The 14,677-nt window shown below is 45.8% G+C and overlaps 1 protein-coding gene across 2 annotated transcripts in view; it reads left to right on the plus strand.

The window, feature by feature from the left end:
- Window positions 1-631: 631 nt before the first annotated feature.
- Window positions 632-14,677, plus strand: part of LOC117354463 — a 34,811-nt gene continuing 20,765 nt past the window's right edge. The window contains exons 1-3 of one of the 2 annotated variants that reach the window (XM_033932055.1): window positions 637-688; window positions 851-906; window positions 5,455-5,574. In XM_033932055.1, coding sequence (XP_033787946.1) covers window positions 5,475-5,574 — 100 coding nt within the window. In that variant the 5' untranslated portion in view covers window positions 637-688; window positions 851-906; window positions 5,455-5,474. Of the gene's footprint in view, window positions 689-850; window positions 907-5,454; window positions 5,575-14,677 lie in introns of both variants that reach the window. The other variant, XM_033932057.1, reaches the window with a different exon arrangement.

A 14,677-nucleotide genomic window follows, 5' to 3' on the forward strand; every position in this document is an offset into this window, starting at 1 on the left:
CCTTTTCTTCCTCAGGCTCCTTTGATTACTATTTATCATTTCTATAGCAATGAAAGGCGTACACAGCACTGTACATTTAACATTCAATAGACGGTCCCTGCTCTGAAGAGCTTACAATCTAATTTGGACAGAAAGGTCATCTCAAGGTTGGGGAGTTTCTAGCAGAAGGAATAATAGGATGGGTAAAGGTGTCTGAGGGTGAGAGGTAGGAGTTGAAAGCAGCTTTTAGCTTCGATTTAAATACTGCTGGAGATGGAGCATGAAATGAGGAAATGAAACAGGAACTGAGCCACAACTGCTGATATGAACTTGACACAAACATGCTTCATTGACACTTTAAAAGGTGGGGTGGGGATGGTCGAGGGTAATGTGCTTGTATAACTGTGTGTACGCCTTGAGTCAATTTCTACATATAAACAGTATTCTACATGTAAAAATCCTTATAAAATTACCTCATGTTTTACATACAGAACATAGCTCTCATAAAGCTGTGGTGATGGATATAGATTTAAAAAATGCATGCAAATATCCAAGGTCAACATGAGCAGAAGTGAGTCATTTTACTTCTTCCTAATCAAAACCATTATTTCTGAAAGTTTCACTTTCACTTTCACTTCTTCTTCAGCAGCAGCAGCAGCAGCAGCAGTGTTTCCCTCAAGCTGTCCACAATTTATTTTCTTATTTTAAGGTAAGTTGCTTTGTTCTGGTTGTATTAATTAATGTAATTGCATCCAGTTCATTAAAAGCATCCTATTAGCATGTATTAAGTCCTTTTGAGCATGAAAACTAGGACCACAGGAGAAGAAATTACTCAATCTCTTTTGTCTCTCTCCTTTTCTGCTCCTTGCAGACAGTGTCAGAGGAGAGGTCTGAGCCTTAACTCCGAGGAAGCAGCTCAGCAGCTTGGTAGGCTTCAAGACTGGCTCCCATACTCCTGATTGCTCCAAGTCAGTGACTGTTTAATCGTAGTCGTAGACCAGTTTTCCCCGGTGAAAGAGGATGCCGCAGCTTGGCAGTTAGTAAAAATAGTCCTGGTGCAGTGGCTCAGGGCTGAAGGCCAAAGACAGTAACCCTACCCTGAGCTGTTTTCCCTCAAAAGGATGGAGATAGACAGGAAATGAGATACAACTCCTTGCTTTGGAAACTGTAGGCTTTCTGGGACAACTCTGAGTTTTCGTACTGCTGTACAAGGCAGAACTTTAGCCACCTCTACATACATTATATAAATACTAGTATTTTAGCCCGTTACATTAACGGGTGCTAGAATATATGTCTGTCTGTCTTTATTTCTATCTCTCTCTGTCTGTCCCGCTGTCTTTCTTTCTGTCTGTCTCTCTCTCCCTGGCCCCCTTTGTCTGTCTGTCTTTCTGTGTCTCTCCCTGTCCCTGTGTCTTTCTTCTTTTCTTTCTGTCTCCCTTCCTCCCGCTGGTACTAGAATATATGTCTATCTTTCTTTCTGTTTCTCTCCCTACCCCTGTCTTTTTCTTTCTGTCTCTCTCCCTCCCGCTGTCTTTCTTTCTGTCTCTCTCCCTCCCTGGCCCCCTTTGTCTGTCTGTCTTTCTATCTCTTTCCCTGCCCCTGTCCCTTTCTTTCTATCTCCTTCCCTACTTCCCTATGCAGCAGCTGCAGCATTCTCTCTCCCTCCATTTCCCTGTGCATCAGCATTTTTTCCTTCGGTCTAGCTCCCCTCCTGTCTGCCGGCAAGACCGCGAGAGAGGAGCCTGCACGGACCAAACAGCCCGAGCCCCGACCAGCTTAACTTTCCGGCGGCACCTCTCACGATCGCCGCCTTCTCCGACGCAGGAGCGGCTCGTGAGAGGAGCCGCTGCAGCGTCTTTTAAGTTAAAAAGAAACTTCGGCCCGGCCTGTAGATCAGGGGTTTCTCGGGCTGACCTCCACCCGCTGCTGGTGGCTCCGTGCACCATGCTTGCCCGCCGCGGCCTGCAGCCGCCGACAGCTGCGGCGGCCTGCAGTTGATGGCAGCTGACAGCCGCCACGGCCTGCAGCCGCCAACAGCCACCGCGGCCTACAGCTGCCGCGGCCTGCAGCCGCTGACAGCCGCCGCGGCCGACATCCGCCTCAGGGGAAGAGAGAAAGAGAGAGAGATTCACGCGCATGCGCACTTCTACCTGCGGTGCCCTACAGCACACGGAAAACGGGAGCACGCAAATGGGAGTGTGCATGCGCGGCTTAGGGTTTTATTATATTAGATATCAAGGGCTCCTTTTACAAAGCTGCGCTAGGGCCTTAACACGCGGAATAGCGCGCGCTAAATTACCATGTGCACTAGCCGCTACCGTCTCCTTTTGAGCAGGCGGTAGATTTTCAGCTAGCGTGTGCTATAGCACGCGCTAATCTGGTGCGTGCGGTAAAACCACTAGTGTAGCTTTGTAAAAGGAGCCCCAAATGAATATAAATAAGTACAGTGTTCCCTCAGTCGTTCACAGTCGGCGGTTTGCGGTCCTGGTCATTTGCGGAATTTTCGGACCGCGGACCGCCAACAAGGAGAGGGCAGCGGGAGAGGCAGGAGAGAGCAGCTTTGACACGCAGCTCCTGATTGGATAAGGCCCAACTTAGTGCAGGAAGAGGCAGTTGGAGCTTACCTCGAGCGATTTCCTGCACCCGAGGCACTCCAACTGCTTTCCAATTGCCCTCTTTAGGCTCCCCAATGAAAAACTGTATTTGCGGTTTTTCGAGATTCACGGGGATTCCTGGAACGGAACCCCCGCGAATATCGAGGGAGTACTGTATTTTTGAATCAAATAAATCAATATAGGCCTAACAGGCTGCGCCTCTCTCATTTTTGCCTCAATTAGTAAGACAAACAGTTCAAATAAATTCCAGTTGACAACCTTTATCTTGGACTAAATACGTGGGTTTCAGTATTCAAACCTGTGAAGAGCATTTTTAAAAATACCGTCACAATGTTTAAATTCTCTGTGGGGCTGATATTCAGCGGGCAGTGGGCAGCATGGTTAAAACCTGCTGCCGGCGCTGAACCCGGAAATTCCAAACTGCGCCATGTCCAGCAATTGACGTTGACTTTCCAGTGTTATTTTTGGCTGCTGGGACTTAACCGGTTAGGCCGATATTCATTGCTAACCAGTTACTTTGACGACTCTTCATTCCGCCTCCTAGTGCAATCCTCCATACTCAGCATACTGGACTACTGCAACATCATCTACTTAGGCTCCACAAAGAAAACCATCAGGAGACTAAGGATGATCCAGAACACCGCAGTCCGCCTCATATTTGGCCTGAAAAAATGGGACCATATCACCCCTTTCTACCATAAACTTCACTGGCTCCCTCTAGAATCCAGAATCATATTCAAATTCGCCTGTTTTTGCTACAAAACGTTATTTGGTTTATCCCCAAGCTACATCACCCCTCACTTCACCCTTAACCACAACTACAAGAACGCCCGTAAAATTCAACTCTTCGCCTTCCCCTCCCTAAAACTATGCCACTCAAAAAAATTCCTAGACAAAACCTACGCCTTCCAAGCCGCCAAACTAAACCCTTGGCTAGCCCAAATGGTCCTCAAGGCCCACAACTACCTCGACTTCAGAAAATTACTCAAAACTCACCTATTCCGAGACCAAGACCCTCAATGCCCCTTCCAATCCTCTTCCCCCCCCTTCTGATCCTCGCCCCCCCTGTTCTCCCTCCTCTTCCCACTACTTCTCTCCTTGCTGTTCGCAACTCTATGACCATTTTGATATGTAATCACTTGTAAATACTCTCTCCTTGCTGTCTGCTACTCTATGATCAATTTGTGTAACCACTCGTAATCTCTGTCAAACTACTCCATGATCAATTTGATATGTAACCACTTGTAATCTCTGTCTAAATAATGTGAACCGCCTAGAACTCTTCGGGGTATGGCGGTATACAAAAATAAAGTTATTATTATTATTATTATTATTATTATTAAGCTCCTAGTGGTTATTCCTGCGGCCTATTTTAACTGCTAAATCCAACACTGAATATCGGACATCAACCGGGTATATCACGCAATGTAGCTGATTAGCTGCAATATGCTAATGACAAATATTCATGGTAGATAATTGGTTATCTCCTGCTGAATATCCGCATTTAGCTGATTAAATGCTCTTTAAGTGGTCAGTGGCCATTGCTGATGAGTTAAATAGTGCTGAATATCATATTCAGCACTATTACCTGAATACGTGGCACTGCTGAATATATATAGAGGGTTGTGCTGCCCGATTCAGGAAAAAAATTTTAATTTAATTCAATTCAGCCTATTGAATTGATTTTTCGATTCGATTTTCCTGACCAATTGGGTGGTTTTTTCAAACATCCTGGTGAGTTTATTTTATATCAATGACACAACACCCTTCCTTTGTGATACTAATAGGAAGTAAGCTCTTTCCTTTTTATTATTGCTAATTCTTTTTTTTCGCTGGCGAACAGTGACCTCAAGTGCCCACAGTTGTTTGACAGTGGCATACTGTACATGGTTTGGTGGTCACCTGCGGCAGAGCACCCCTCCTCTGGCCTCCAGGCTGTAGGGGTGTGTGGGGCCATGGTCCGCATGCATGCAGCTGTTGGCTCTATTGGTCCCTGCCCTAAAACAGGAAGTTGATGTCAGAGGTAGCAGAGTCCAATGGAGTCATCGGTCAGGTGCATGCAGACTGTGATTCCACGAATATTCCATGGACCAACCCCACCTTGGCAATCTAGTCGCAGTGGTTAAAGCTACAGCCCCAGCACCCTGGGGTTGTGGGCTCAAACCCACGCTGCTCCTTGTGACCCTGGGCAATTCACTTAATCCCCTGTTGCCCCAGGTACATTAGATAGATTGTGAGCCCACTGGGACAGACGTGTAAACCGTTTTGAGCTCCCCTGGGAGAACGGTATAGAAAACTGAATAAATAAATAAATGTACTATGAAGGTGTTTTGAAAAGTTTAGTAAAAAAGCAAGCTAAACACCGTGGTCTCCATCGATGGCCATACACTTAGTCCAGCGAGTTTCCAGTTTTTAATTCCATCGGAAAAAAAAAAGGTTTTGTCAAACTCTGCAAAATACTTATTGACGGCATCAGTGACTTAATGGAGCATGGCGCCATCTCATGGAACTTTACCAGACTTTTCAAACCACCCTCAAACTTTACTGTAGGTTTCAATCCTGGTTTCTCTATTAGCCCGTTGCTCTAAGCACCTAAGCTACGCTTCCCTTTGCAGAGTTGTGCTCCATTCATCAGGCCGCTGGAGAATAGGCTGAACACGATCTGGCCTGAATACACAAATACATTTCAGGTCGCAGTACTACAGTGATGTGATGGTGGTAGGGAGAGGTCACAAATGCAGTTGTGTGCATTTCTGCTGGATTCGTTGACCTTTTGTAATATGAAGTAACACCTGGCAGCTTCAACTAGCCATGCAGTAGACTTAATCCATTATTTAATATCATCTGAATTGTATTATAGGTCTGGAACATTCCAGGAGCATGGCCTCTTTTGAAGATAATGTCACTGAAATGCCAACTCTGGGCCGTCCTTTCCAGCTTGGAATGCTTTATGACTGTCGGTCTGACACTCTTATTCCAGGTAAATGGTCTGTGTAATATGTAACCACGCTCAATCCGAAGTCTTGTTGCATTCCAGCCTTCAAAGAGGCCTTTAAAACGTACCTTTTTGAATTGGCTTTTCCTTGAGTTCTCTCGAGGGCTGCTGCATGGACTTCGGTAGAGGACTGGGATTTTGTGTGTGTGTGTGTAATTATTGACTGGTCTTTTATTATTACTACTAGTCTTTAAGCCCGTTACATTAACGGGTGCTAGAATAGATGTGTCTGTCTGTCTTTCTTTCTTTCTCTCTCTCTCCTTGGCCATTGTCTTTCTTTCTTTCTTTCTTTCTTTCTTTCTTTCTGTCTGTCTCTCTCCTCAGCTGTCCACCACTACCCCTCCACCACCCCTTGCCTGCTTCTCCTGTCCAGCAGTAGCCCTTCTCCCTTCCTTTTACCTCCCCGGTGTCCAGCAGCACCCCTTCCTTGCTCCCCCTGTCCAGCAGCAGCCCTTCTCCCTTTCTTTTACCTCCCCGGTGTCCAGCAGCACTCCTTCCCTGCTCTCCCTGTCCAGCAGCAGCCCTTCTCCCTTCGTTTTACCTCCCCCCCCTGTCCAGCTGTCTCTCTGTCTCTCTCCCTGGCCCCCTGCCTGCCTGTATTTATCTGTTGTGCCATGCCTGCCTGTCTCTCCGTGACCCCCTTCTGTTTCCCCCCCAGAGCAAAGCATGATTGCTGTCTGCCCCCAGCACACCCTCTCCCCCCAAGGCAGCCCCCTTTCCCTCTCCCCCCTCCACTTCTTACCCGCATGACACCTTCCTGCCATTGGCAATCCACTGCACGCGCCCCAAGCCAGCGCACATGCCGTAAGCCGGCCCATGCATGCACCGCAAGCCGCCCCAAGCCCACGCTGCAAGCCACCCCAAGCACCGCAAATGGAATGCGGCCACGGAAGCACACAGCACGGCGGCAGGGATCACAGCCTCCTAAGTGCGCATGCACGCTTAGGGTTTTATTATAGAGGACTACTACTTTTATTTTTAGAGCGATACCAGATGTATGCAGTGCTGTACAGAGTCACAAAGGAGACAGTTTCTGGGCAAGTGAGCTTATAATCTAAACAATCAAGACAAACAATCAGGATGCCAGGAGGGTAGGGGTTGGTTAAATTGCTGGCTAATGTGGTGAGAGGAGGGCAGTAGGGTTATGAGTTGAAGGCTCTCTCGCAAAAGGTGGGTTTTCAGTCTACTTTTGAATAAGGGAAGGGGTGTGGCGGACAGACTCGGGTAGTTTATTCTAGGCATATGGGCAGCAAGCTAAAAGGAATGAAGTCTGGAGGAGAAGGGTACAGATAAAAGCAATTTGTCTGAGAGAAGGAGAGATTCTGAGGGGCTGCAGAACGAATACACTTGTAGGTTAGTAATAGGCGTTTGAATTGCATGTGAAGGCGGATAGGAAGCCAGTGAAGTGATTTGAGGAGAGGGGTGAGGTGAGTGTAGCGAGGTTGGCAGAAGATACATTCACTACATGGGTAAGGGATTGGCTAGATGGTAGGCTTCAAAGGGTGATGGTAAACGGTACCCCCTCGAAAACGTCAGCAGTGATGAGTGGAGTACCTCAAGGCTCCGTCTTAGGGCCGATTCTATTCAATTTATTCATAGGAGATTTGACCCAAGGACTTAGAGGAAAAGTATCACTGTTTGCCGACGATGCCAAACTATGCAACATAGTTGGCAAAAGCAGTGTGCCTGACTTTATGACGCAGAACCTAAGACAGCTTGAACAGTGGTCATCAACTTGGCAGCTAGGCTTCAATGCTAAAAAATGTAAAGTAATGCACCTAGGCAAAAAAAAATCCACACAGAACTTACACACTAAATGGTGAAACCTTGTCCAGGACCACGGTGGAACGTGATTTAGGAGTGATCATTAGCGACGATATGAAGGCTGCCAATCAAGTAGAGAAGGCTTCGTCCAAGGCAAGACAAATGATGGGCTGTATCCGTAGGGGTTTTGTCAGCAGAAAACCTGAAGTCATAATGCCACTGTACAGATCCATGGTGAGACCTCATCTCGAGTATTGTGTTCAATTCTGGAGACCACACTACCGAAAAGATGTGTTGAGAATTGAGTCGGTTCAGCGAATGGCTACCAGGATGGTCTTGGGGCTCAGGGATCTCACGTATGAAGAAAGGTTAAAAAAACTGCGGATGTACTCGCTGGAGGAGCGAAGAGAGAGAGGGGACATGATTGAGACTTTTAAGTATATTACTTTGCGTATAGAGGTGAAAGATGATATCTTCAGTCTTACAGGGCCCTCGGTAACCAGAGGACACTCGCTGAAAATCAGGGGAGGGAAATTTCGGGGTGATGCTAGGAAGTACTTCTTCACCGAAAGGGTGGTCGATCATTGGAACGAGCTGCCTCAGCGGGTGATTGAGGCCAGCAGCGTGTTAGATTTCAAGAGAAAATGGGATATTCATGTGGGATCTCTAGGAGAGTAAGAATCAGGGAGTGGGTCATTGGTATGGGCAGACTCGATGGGCTATGGCCCTTTTCTGCCGTCAATTTCTATGTTTCTATGTTTCTAAGATATGTTACGCAGCAGAGTTTTGTACAGATTGCAGGGGCGCAAGGCGGTTCAGCGGGAGACCTTTTAGAAGTAGATTGCAGTAGTCTAAGCACGAGGTCATAGGAGTGTGGACAAGGGCCTGGGTAGTGTGCTTAGAGAGGAAAGGGCAAATTTTGGTGATGTTGTAGAGATAGAAGTGGAGAAGAGATAGAAACTAAAAGAGTGGTGCTTAACAGCTGTTACACACCACTGTGTCTTTTAGTTTCAGGCCATGAGATTTCTCTCACTTGGATACATTCACATTCATACATCAAACCAGTTGAGTTATCCATCAGTTTCAAGCTCCAGAGACTCCTGATGCAGGCCTTTGGCCAAAACACGAATTGTGTTAAGTCTTGTTACATGAACTAATAAATTGGATTACAGTTCAGTGGTTTGGGTCTCCTTTGCTGTGGTGTTAGCAGTAGAGAGAAAACCGACAGGCTTTAGCAGTCTGTTCGATGTAGGTAGAAAATGAAAGGTTGAAGATGACTCCAAGGTTGCAAGCAGAGGAGACAGAAATGATAACAATATTATTTACAGAGACGGAGAACAGAGAGAGAGGAGCAAAGGGTTTAGGACAGGGGTGGGCAACTCCGGTCCTCGAGGGCCGGATGCCAGTCGGGTTTTCAGGATTTCCCCAATGAATATGCATGAGATCTATTTGCGTGCTCTGCTTGCAGTGTATATTCATTGGGGAAATCCTGAAAACCTGACTGGATTCTGGCCCTCGAGGACTGGACTTGCCCACCCCTGGTTTAGGAGGAAAGAGGATCAATTCAATCTTGGACATGTTTAGTTTCAGGTGGCAATGGAACATCCAAGCAGCAGACAGGTGTTTAAGGTGAAATCTTGGGTGTAGAAAGGTAGATATTATCTCTCCTGTCTCAAAATTTGGATTTCTTTCTGCTTTTTAGATTGTACACCACCAAGACCTTTTGGGAAATGTGGTAAAGCAAGTTTCTTTTGTAAATAAATCTTTATAAGCTAGAGAGGAGCAACTGGGAAAAGAGGAAGTGGTCACAGAGCCATAATGTCTGGCTGAATGTTGAACTGAAAGCTAAAACCCAGGAAGTTCTGCCTCTAACCAGAGAAGGGAACAGGAGGTTAGGGAATTAAAAAAGCAGCTTGGAGAACAAGTTGGAGGAGGTTACTTGCTGCAGAAGTAGTTAACCTTTATGAAGATCTCCATTAGGCCTCTGCAGGAACAAGCAGAAGAGCAGGGGACTTGTGAAGGCGATGATGGTCCCCTCGAAAACCTCATTGTAGTGACATCACTATTATATGGGTTTCTTGGTCTGAGCACTTCACAAATAATTTATAAAAATAATTTACATATAAAATATATTTTGATTAATCATAAAAGAAAAGAAAAATTCCTAAATTGAACTATAGCTGTGATTACCAGAATACATATAAATGTGCACCACATTCTTCAAATGTTAAAAAAAAAAAATTTTGTTGTGTGTAATGTGCTCGGATCCGCAAACCTATGTGCCACTTTACTTCATATTCTTTGCGCTTTCGTTGGGGGGGGGTGCAATCCCCCACAATATAGAGAAAACTTAACTTTTTCCTAAAAAATCAGGAAAAAAGTTCTCTATAATGGAGGGTTCCAACCCCCCCCAACGGCAGCGCGAAGAGTATGAAGTAAACTTGGGGGGGGGGTTCCCCCCACAATTCCATCGGAGCTCTTTAAAAGTAACTTTTTAAGTGGCGTACTGGGGTCTTGTGCCGATTTGTCTGTGCTGCAATGTCGGTGCACTGAAGTCCTGCGCGGAGTGTGTGGCGCAGTGGTTGGATCTACAGCCTCAACACCCTGTGGTTGTGGGTTCAAACCCCACGCTGCTCCTTGTGACCCTGGGCAAGTCACTTAATCCTCCATAGCCCCAGGTACGTTAGATAGATTGTGAGCCCACCAGGACAGATAGGGAAAATGCTTGAGTACCTGATTGTAAAAACCGCTTAGATAACCTTGATAGGCGGTATATAAAATCCTAATAAACTTGAAACTTGAAACTATGAACTGTTGTAAAGGAAGCTGAAGGTGAGGACTCAGAAGATAGCGTTCTCAGAGATCCTACCGGTACCGAGAGTAGATGTGAAAAGGCAGGAGGAACTACAATCAATAAACGCGTGGATGAGGAAATGGTGTGAGGAAGAAGGGTTCCACTTCGTGAGGAACTGGACAACGTTCTGGGGCAAGAGCAAGCTCTACAGGAGAGATGGACTACACCTGAGCGCGGCGGGAACTAGACTTCTAGCAAACAACGTCAGGAGAGGAATAGAACAGGCTTTAAACTAAGAAGAAGGGGAAAGCCGACAGTCGACCAAGCATCGATGATTCGGAAGAAGGTATCTCATGAAGATACCGAGGGGAAAAAAGGCTGGGAAGAAACAAGGGACAAATTACAGGAGTCGACTAACCAAGAAGAGGAGGTTAGAAAGATTGTAGCAAAAGAGAAGAAACCTAGGACAAAAGCACAGGGAATGGAAATGAAGCTAAGAAATCACCAGGATCTAAATTGCGTATATACCAATGCAAGGAGCCTAAGAAACAAAATGGGGGAATTAGAAGCCATGGCCAATGCAGAGGACTTAGACATCATTGGAGTCACTGAAACATGGTGGAATGAGGAAAACAAATGGGATACAGCACTGCCGGGGTGCAAACTCTATTGCCAGGACAGGTCAGGACAGAAAGGAGGTGGAATAGCCCTATACATAAAAGAAAGCATACAATCAACAAAAATGGACACAGCAGAGACAACCAATAAGCTGGAATCGCTATGGGTTAAAATACTGGGAAGGAAAGGACCTGAAATAAAGATGGGCCTATACTATCGTCCACCCGGGCAAACTGGAGATATCGATGAAGAAATGGAAGCCGAGATAAAGCGAGAATGCAAAAGCGGTAACACGGTTATTATGGGAGACTTCAACTATCCCGGGATAGACTGGAGCCTTGGAAGCTCAAGATGCACTAGGGAGACAGAATTCCTGGAGGCTACACAAGATTGCTTCATGGAGCAACTTGTTAGAGAACCAACGAGAGGAAATGCCACTCTGGACCTAATCCTAAATGGGTTAAGGGGACCTGCAAAGGAAGTGGAAGTAGTGGGTCCGTTGGGAAACAGCAATCATAATATGATCAAGTTCAAGGTTGAGGTTGGAATACCGAAAGGAAAAAGAACCATAGCGACAACTTTTAACTTCAGGAAGCAATGAGGGAAATGGTAAGGAAAAAACTTAGGAACACTTCCAGAAAATGGCAAACAGTAGAACATGCCTGGTCTTTTTTCAGGGACACGCTGAGCGAGGCGCAAAATCTGTATATCCCCAGATTCAGAAAGGGGTGCAAAAAGAGTCGAACAAAAGACCCAGCATGGATAACAAAAATAGTGAAAGAAGCGATAGGCAATAAGAAAACTTCTTTCAGGAAATGGAAAAAGGACAAAACTGAGAGGAACTGGAAAGAGCACAGGAAGTATCAAAAAGAATGTCACCGTGTGGTTCGAAAAGCTAAAAGAGAGTATGAAGAGAGACTAGCCAGGGAAGCACGAAATTTCAAACCATTCTTTAGATATGTTAAAGGGAAGCAGCTGGCTAGGGAGGAGGTGGGACCGCTGGATGACGGAGACAGGAAGGGAGTGGTGAAGGAGGAGAAAAAAGTGGCAGAAAGACTTAACATGTTCTTTTCATCTGTATTTACAAATGAAGACACAACCAACATACCAGAACCTGAGCAAATCTTCAAGGGAGATCAAGCAGAAAAATTAACATCCATGGAAGTGAGCCTTGAAGACGTAAGCAGGCAGATAGAAAAATTAAAAACTGACAAATCCCCGGGTCCGGATGGAATCCATCCAAGGGTTCTGAAGGAACTAAAGGAGGAAATAGTGGAACTACTGCAGCAAATTTACAATCTATCCCTGAAAACAGGCGTGATCCCGGAGGAGTGGAAGATAGCCAACGTTACACCCATCTTTAAAAAGGGATCAAGAGGTGACCTGGGAAACTACAGACCGGTGAGTCTGACCTCGGTTCCGGGGAAAATGGCGGAAGCACTGATTAAAGAACACATCGATGAACATTTTGAAAGAAACGAACTTCTGATAACCAGCCAACATGGTTTCTGAAAGGGGAGATCGTGCCTAACTAACTTATTGCATTTCTTCGAGGGAATTAACAAACGGATGGACAAAGGAGACCCCATAGACATCATATACCTAGATTTCCAAAAAGCCTTTGACAAGGTGCCTCATGAACGTCTACTCCGGAAACTGAAGAACCATGGGGTGGAAGGAGACGTACATAGATGGATCAGAAACTGGTTGGCGGGAAGGAAACAGAGAGTAGGAGTAAAGGGCCATTACTCGGACTGGAGGGGGGTCACGAGTGGTGTCCCGCAGGGCTCAGTGCTCGGGCCGCTGCTATTCAATATATTCATAAATGATCTAGAAACAGGGATGAAGTGTGAGATAAAAAAATTTGCGGATGACACCAAACTATTTAGTGGAGCTCGGACTAAAGAGGACTGCGAAGAATTGCAAAGGGACTTAAACAAACTAGGGGAATGGGCGACGAGATGGCAGATGAAGTTCAACGTTGAGAAATGTAAAGTATTACATGTGGGAAGCAGAAACCCGAGGTACAACTACACGATGGGAGGGATCTTATTAAATGAGAGTTCCCAAGAAAGGGACTTGGGGGTAATGGTGGACATGACAATGAAGCCGCGGCACAGTGTGCAGCGGCCGCTAAGAGAGCGAATAGAATGCTAGGTATAATCAAGAAGGGTATTACTACCAGAACGAAAGAAGTTATCCTGCCGTTGTATCGGGCGATGGTGCGTCCGCATCTGGAGTACTGCGTCCAATATTGGTCGCCGTACCTTAAGAAGGATATGGCGTTACTTGAGAGGGTTCAGAGGAGAGCGACATGTCTGATAAAAGGGATGGAAAACTTTTCATACGCTGAGAGATTGGAGAAACTGGAACTCTTTTCCCTGGAGAAGAGGAGACTTAGGGGGGATATGATAGAGACTTACAAGATCATGAAGGGCATAGAGAGAGTAGAGAGGGACAGATTATTCAAACTTTCAAATAATAAAAGAACAAGAGGGCATTCAGAAAAGTTGAAAGGGGACAGATTCAAAACGAATGCTAGGAAGTTCTTCTTTACCCAACGTGTGGTGGACACCTGGAATGCACTTCCAGATTGCGTAATAGGGCAGAGTACGGTACTGGGGTTCAAGAAAAGATTGGAGAATTTCCTGCTGGAAAAGGGGATAGAGGGGTATAGATAGAGGATTACTTCACAGGTCCTGGACCTGTTGGGCCGCCGAGTGAGCGGACTGCTGGGCACGATGGACCTCAGGTCTGACCCAGCGGAGGCATTGCTTATGTTCTTAAACCCTCGACTCGAGTTTTGCATAACGCATCGTCAGTAGGGTATAAACTGAAATAAAGTGGAAAAATAAAAATGACTGTTGTCATATCTCACACGCATTCACAAATCCAAACACTCACATACCACTGCAATAATTACAAATGAATATCACTATCAGTAAACAAATTTGCAAATCAGTGTCGATACGCAAATGTATTTCTACATACCTAATGTACCAAAGTTCAAATGAGAGATTGAAAGGTTAGCTCCGCAGCAGTTGGGTTTATTCTTCCTTTAATGCATCCCGATGCAGTAGTCCTGCCACTCATTAGGTATTATAGCACATAGGTTTGCGGATCTGAGCACATTATCATTTATATTCCGCAGGTTTTCAAAGAAGTCAAGACAGATGACTTTATGCAATATCACCTCAGTAACAACTATACAAAAATAGACAAATATACCCCATAAAGAGGAGCTGAAGTGTCGGACCGAACAACCTTCCCCATCCAACTTCAATTCTAACTTCGGAGAGGAAGTTCTGGGCCAGCCAGGCAGCAATTGGCTGGCCCGGAACTTCCTCTCTGACGTCAGAATTGACATCGGGTGGGGAAGGTTGGTCGGCCCGGCGCTTCAGCATCCTCTTTACGGAGAAGGGAAGTAGGTAGAACGTGAAGGCAATGCGATCGACTCGCGTTGCCTTCGTGATCTACTGGCTGATTGAGATTGACCTTTTGGGCACCCCTGTATTAGACCATTCCTCTAACTTTTGCAGATCCTTTCTCATGTTTTCTACTCCCTCCTTCATATATTCAATCCCTCCTCCCTTGCCTGGGGTGTTTCCTTTAGACATTTTGTTCTGGGTCAGTCATGCTTTAACTCTGCTGAAAGACACTCCTGGCTGCATGGATGCTCAAACCATACTGCTGTCATCCTTGATTAGAGACCTATCGTTTTCACCCTTCTCCATCTGACCTCACACAAGAATCATCCTGCTATCCTCTCTGGCACCTGCATTCTTTAGTACCTGCCTCTGTCTCTCTCCCTCCTTCACCACCTCTACATTATACTGGAACAAAGAAGCTGTACCCAGAGGGGATCTACCTCTTAGAAATCCTTCTACTGGGAGTAATGAGTAATGCGCTAGC

The sequence above is a fragment of the Geotrypetes seraphini genome, chromosome 2 (assembly GCF_902459505.1).
Source record: "Geotrypetes seraphini chromosome 2, aGeoSer1.1, whole genome shotgun sequence".
NCBI classification, from domain to species: Eukaryota; Metazoa; Chordata; class Amphibia; order Gymnophiona; family Dermophiidae; genus Geotrypetes; species Geotrypetes seraphini.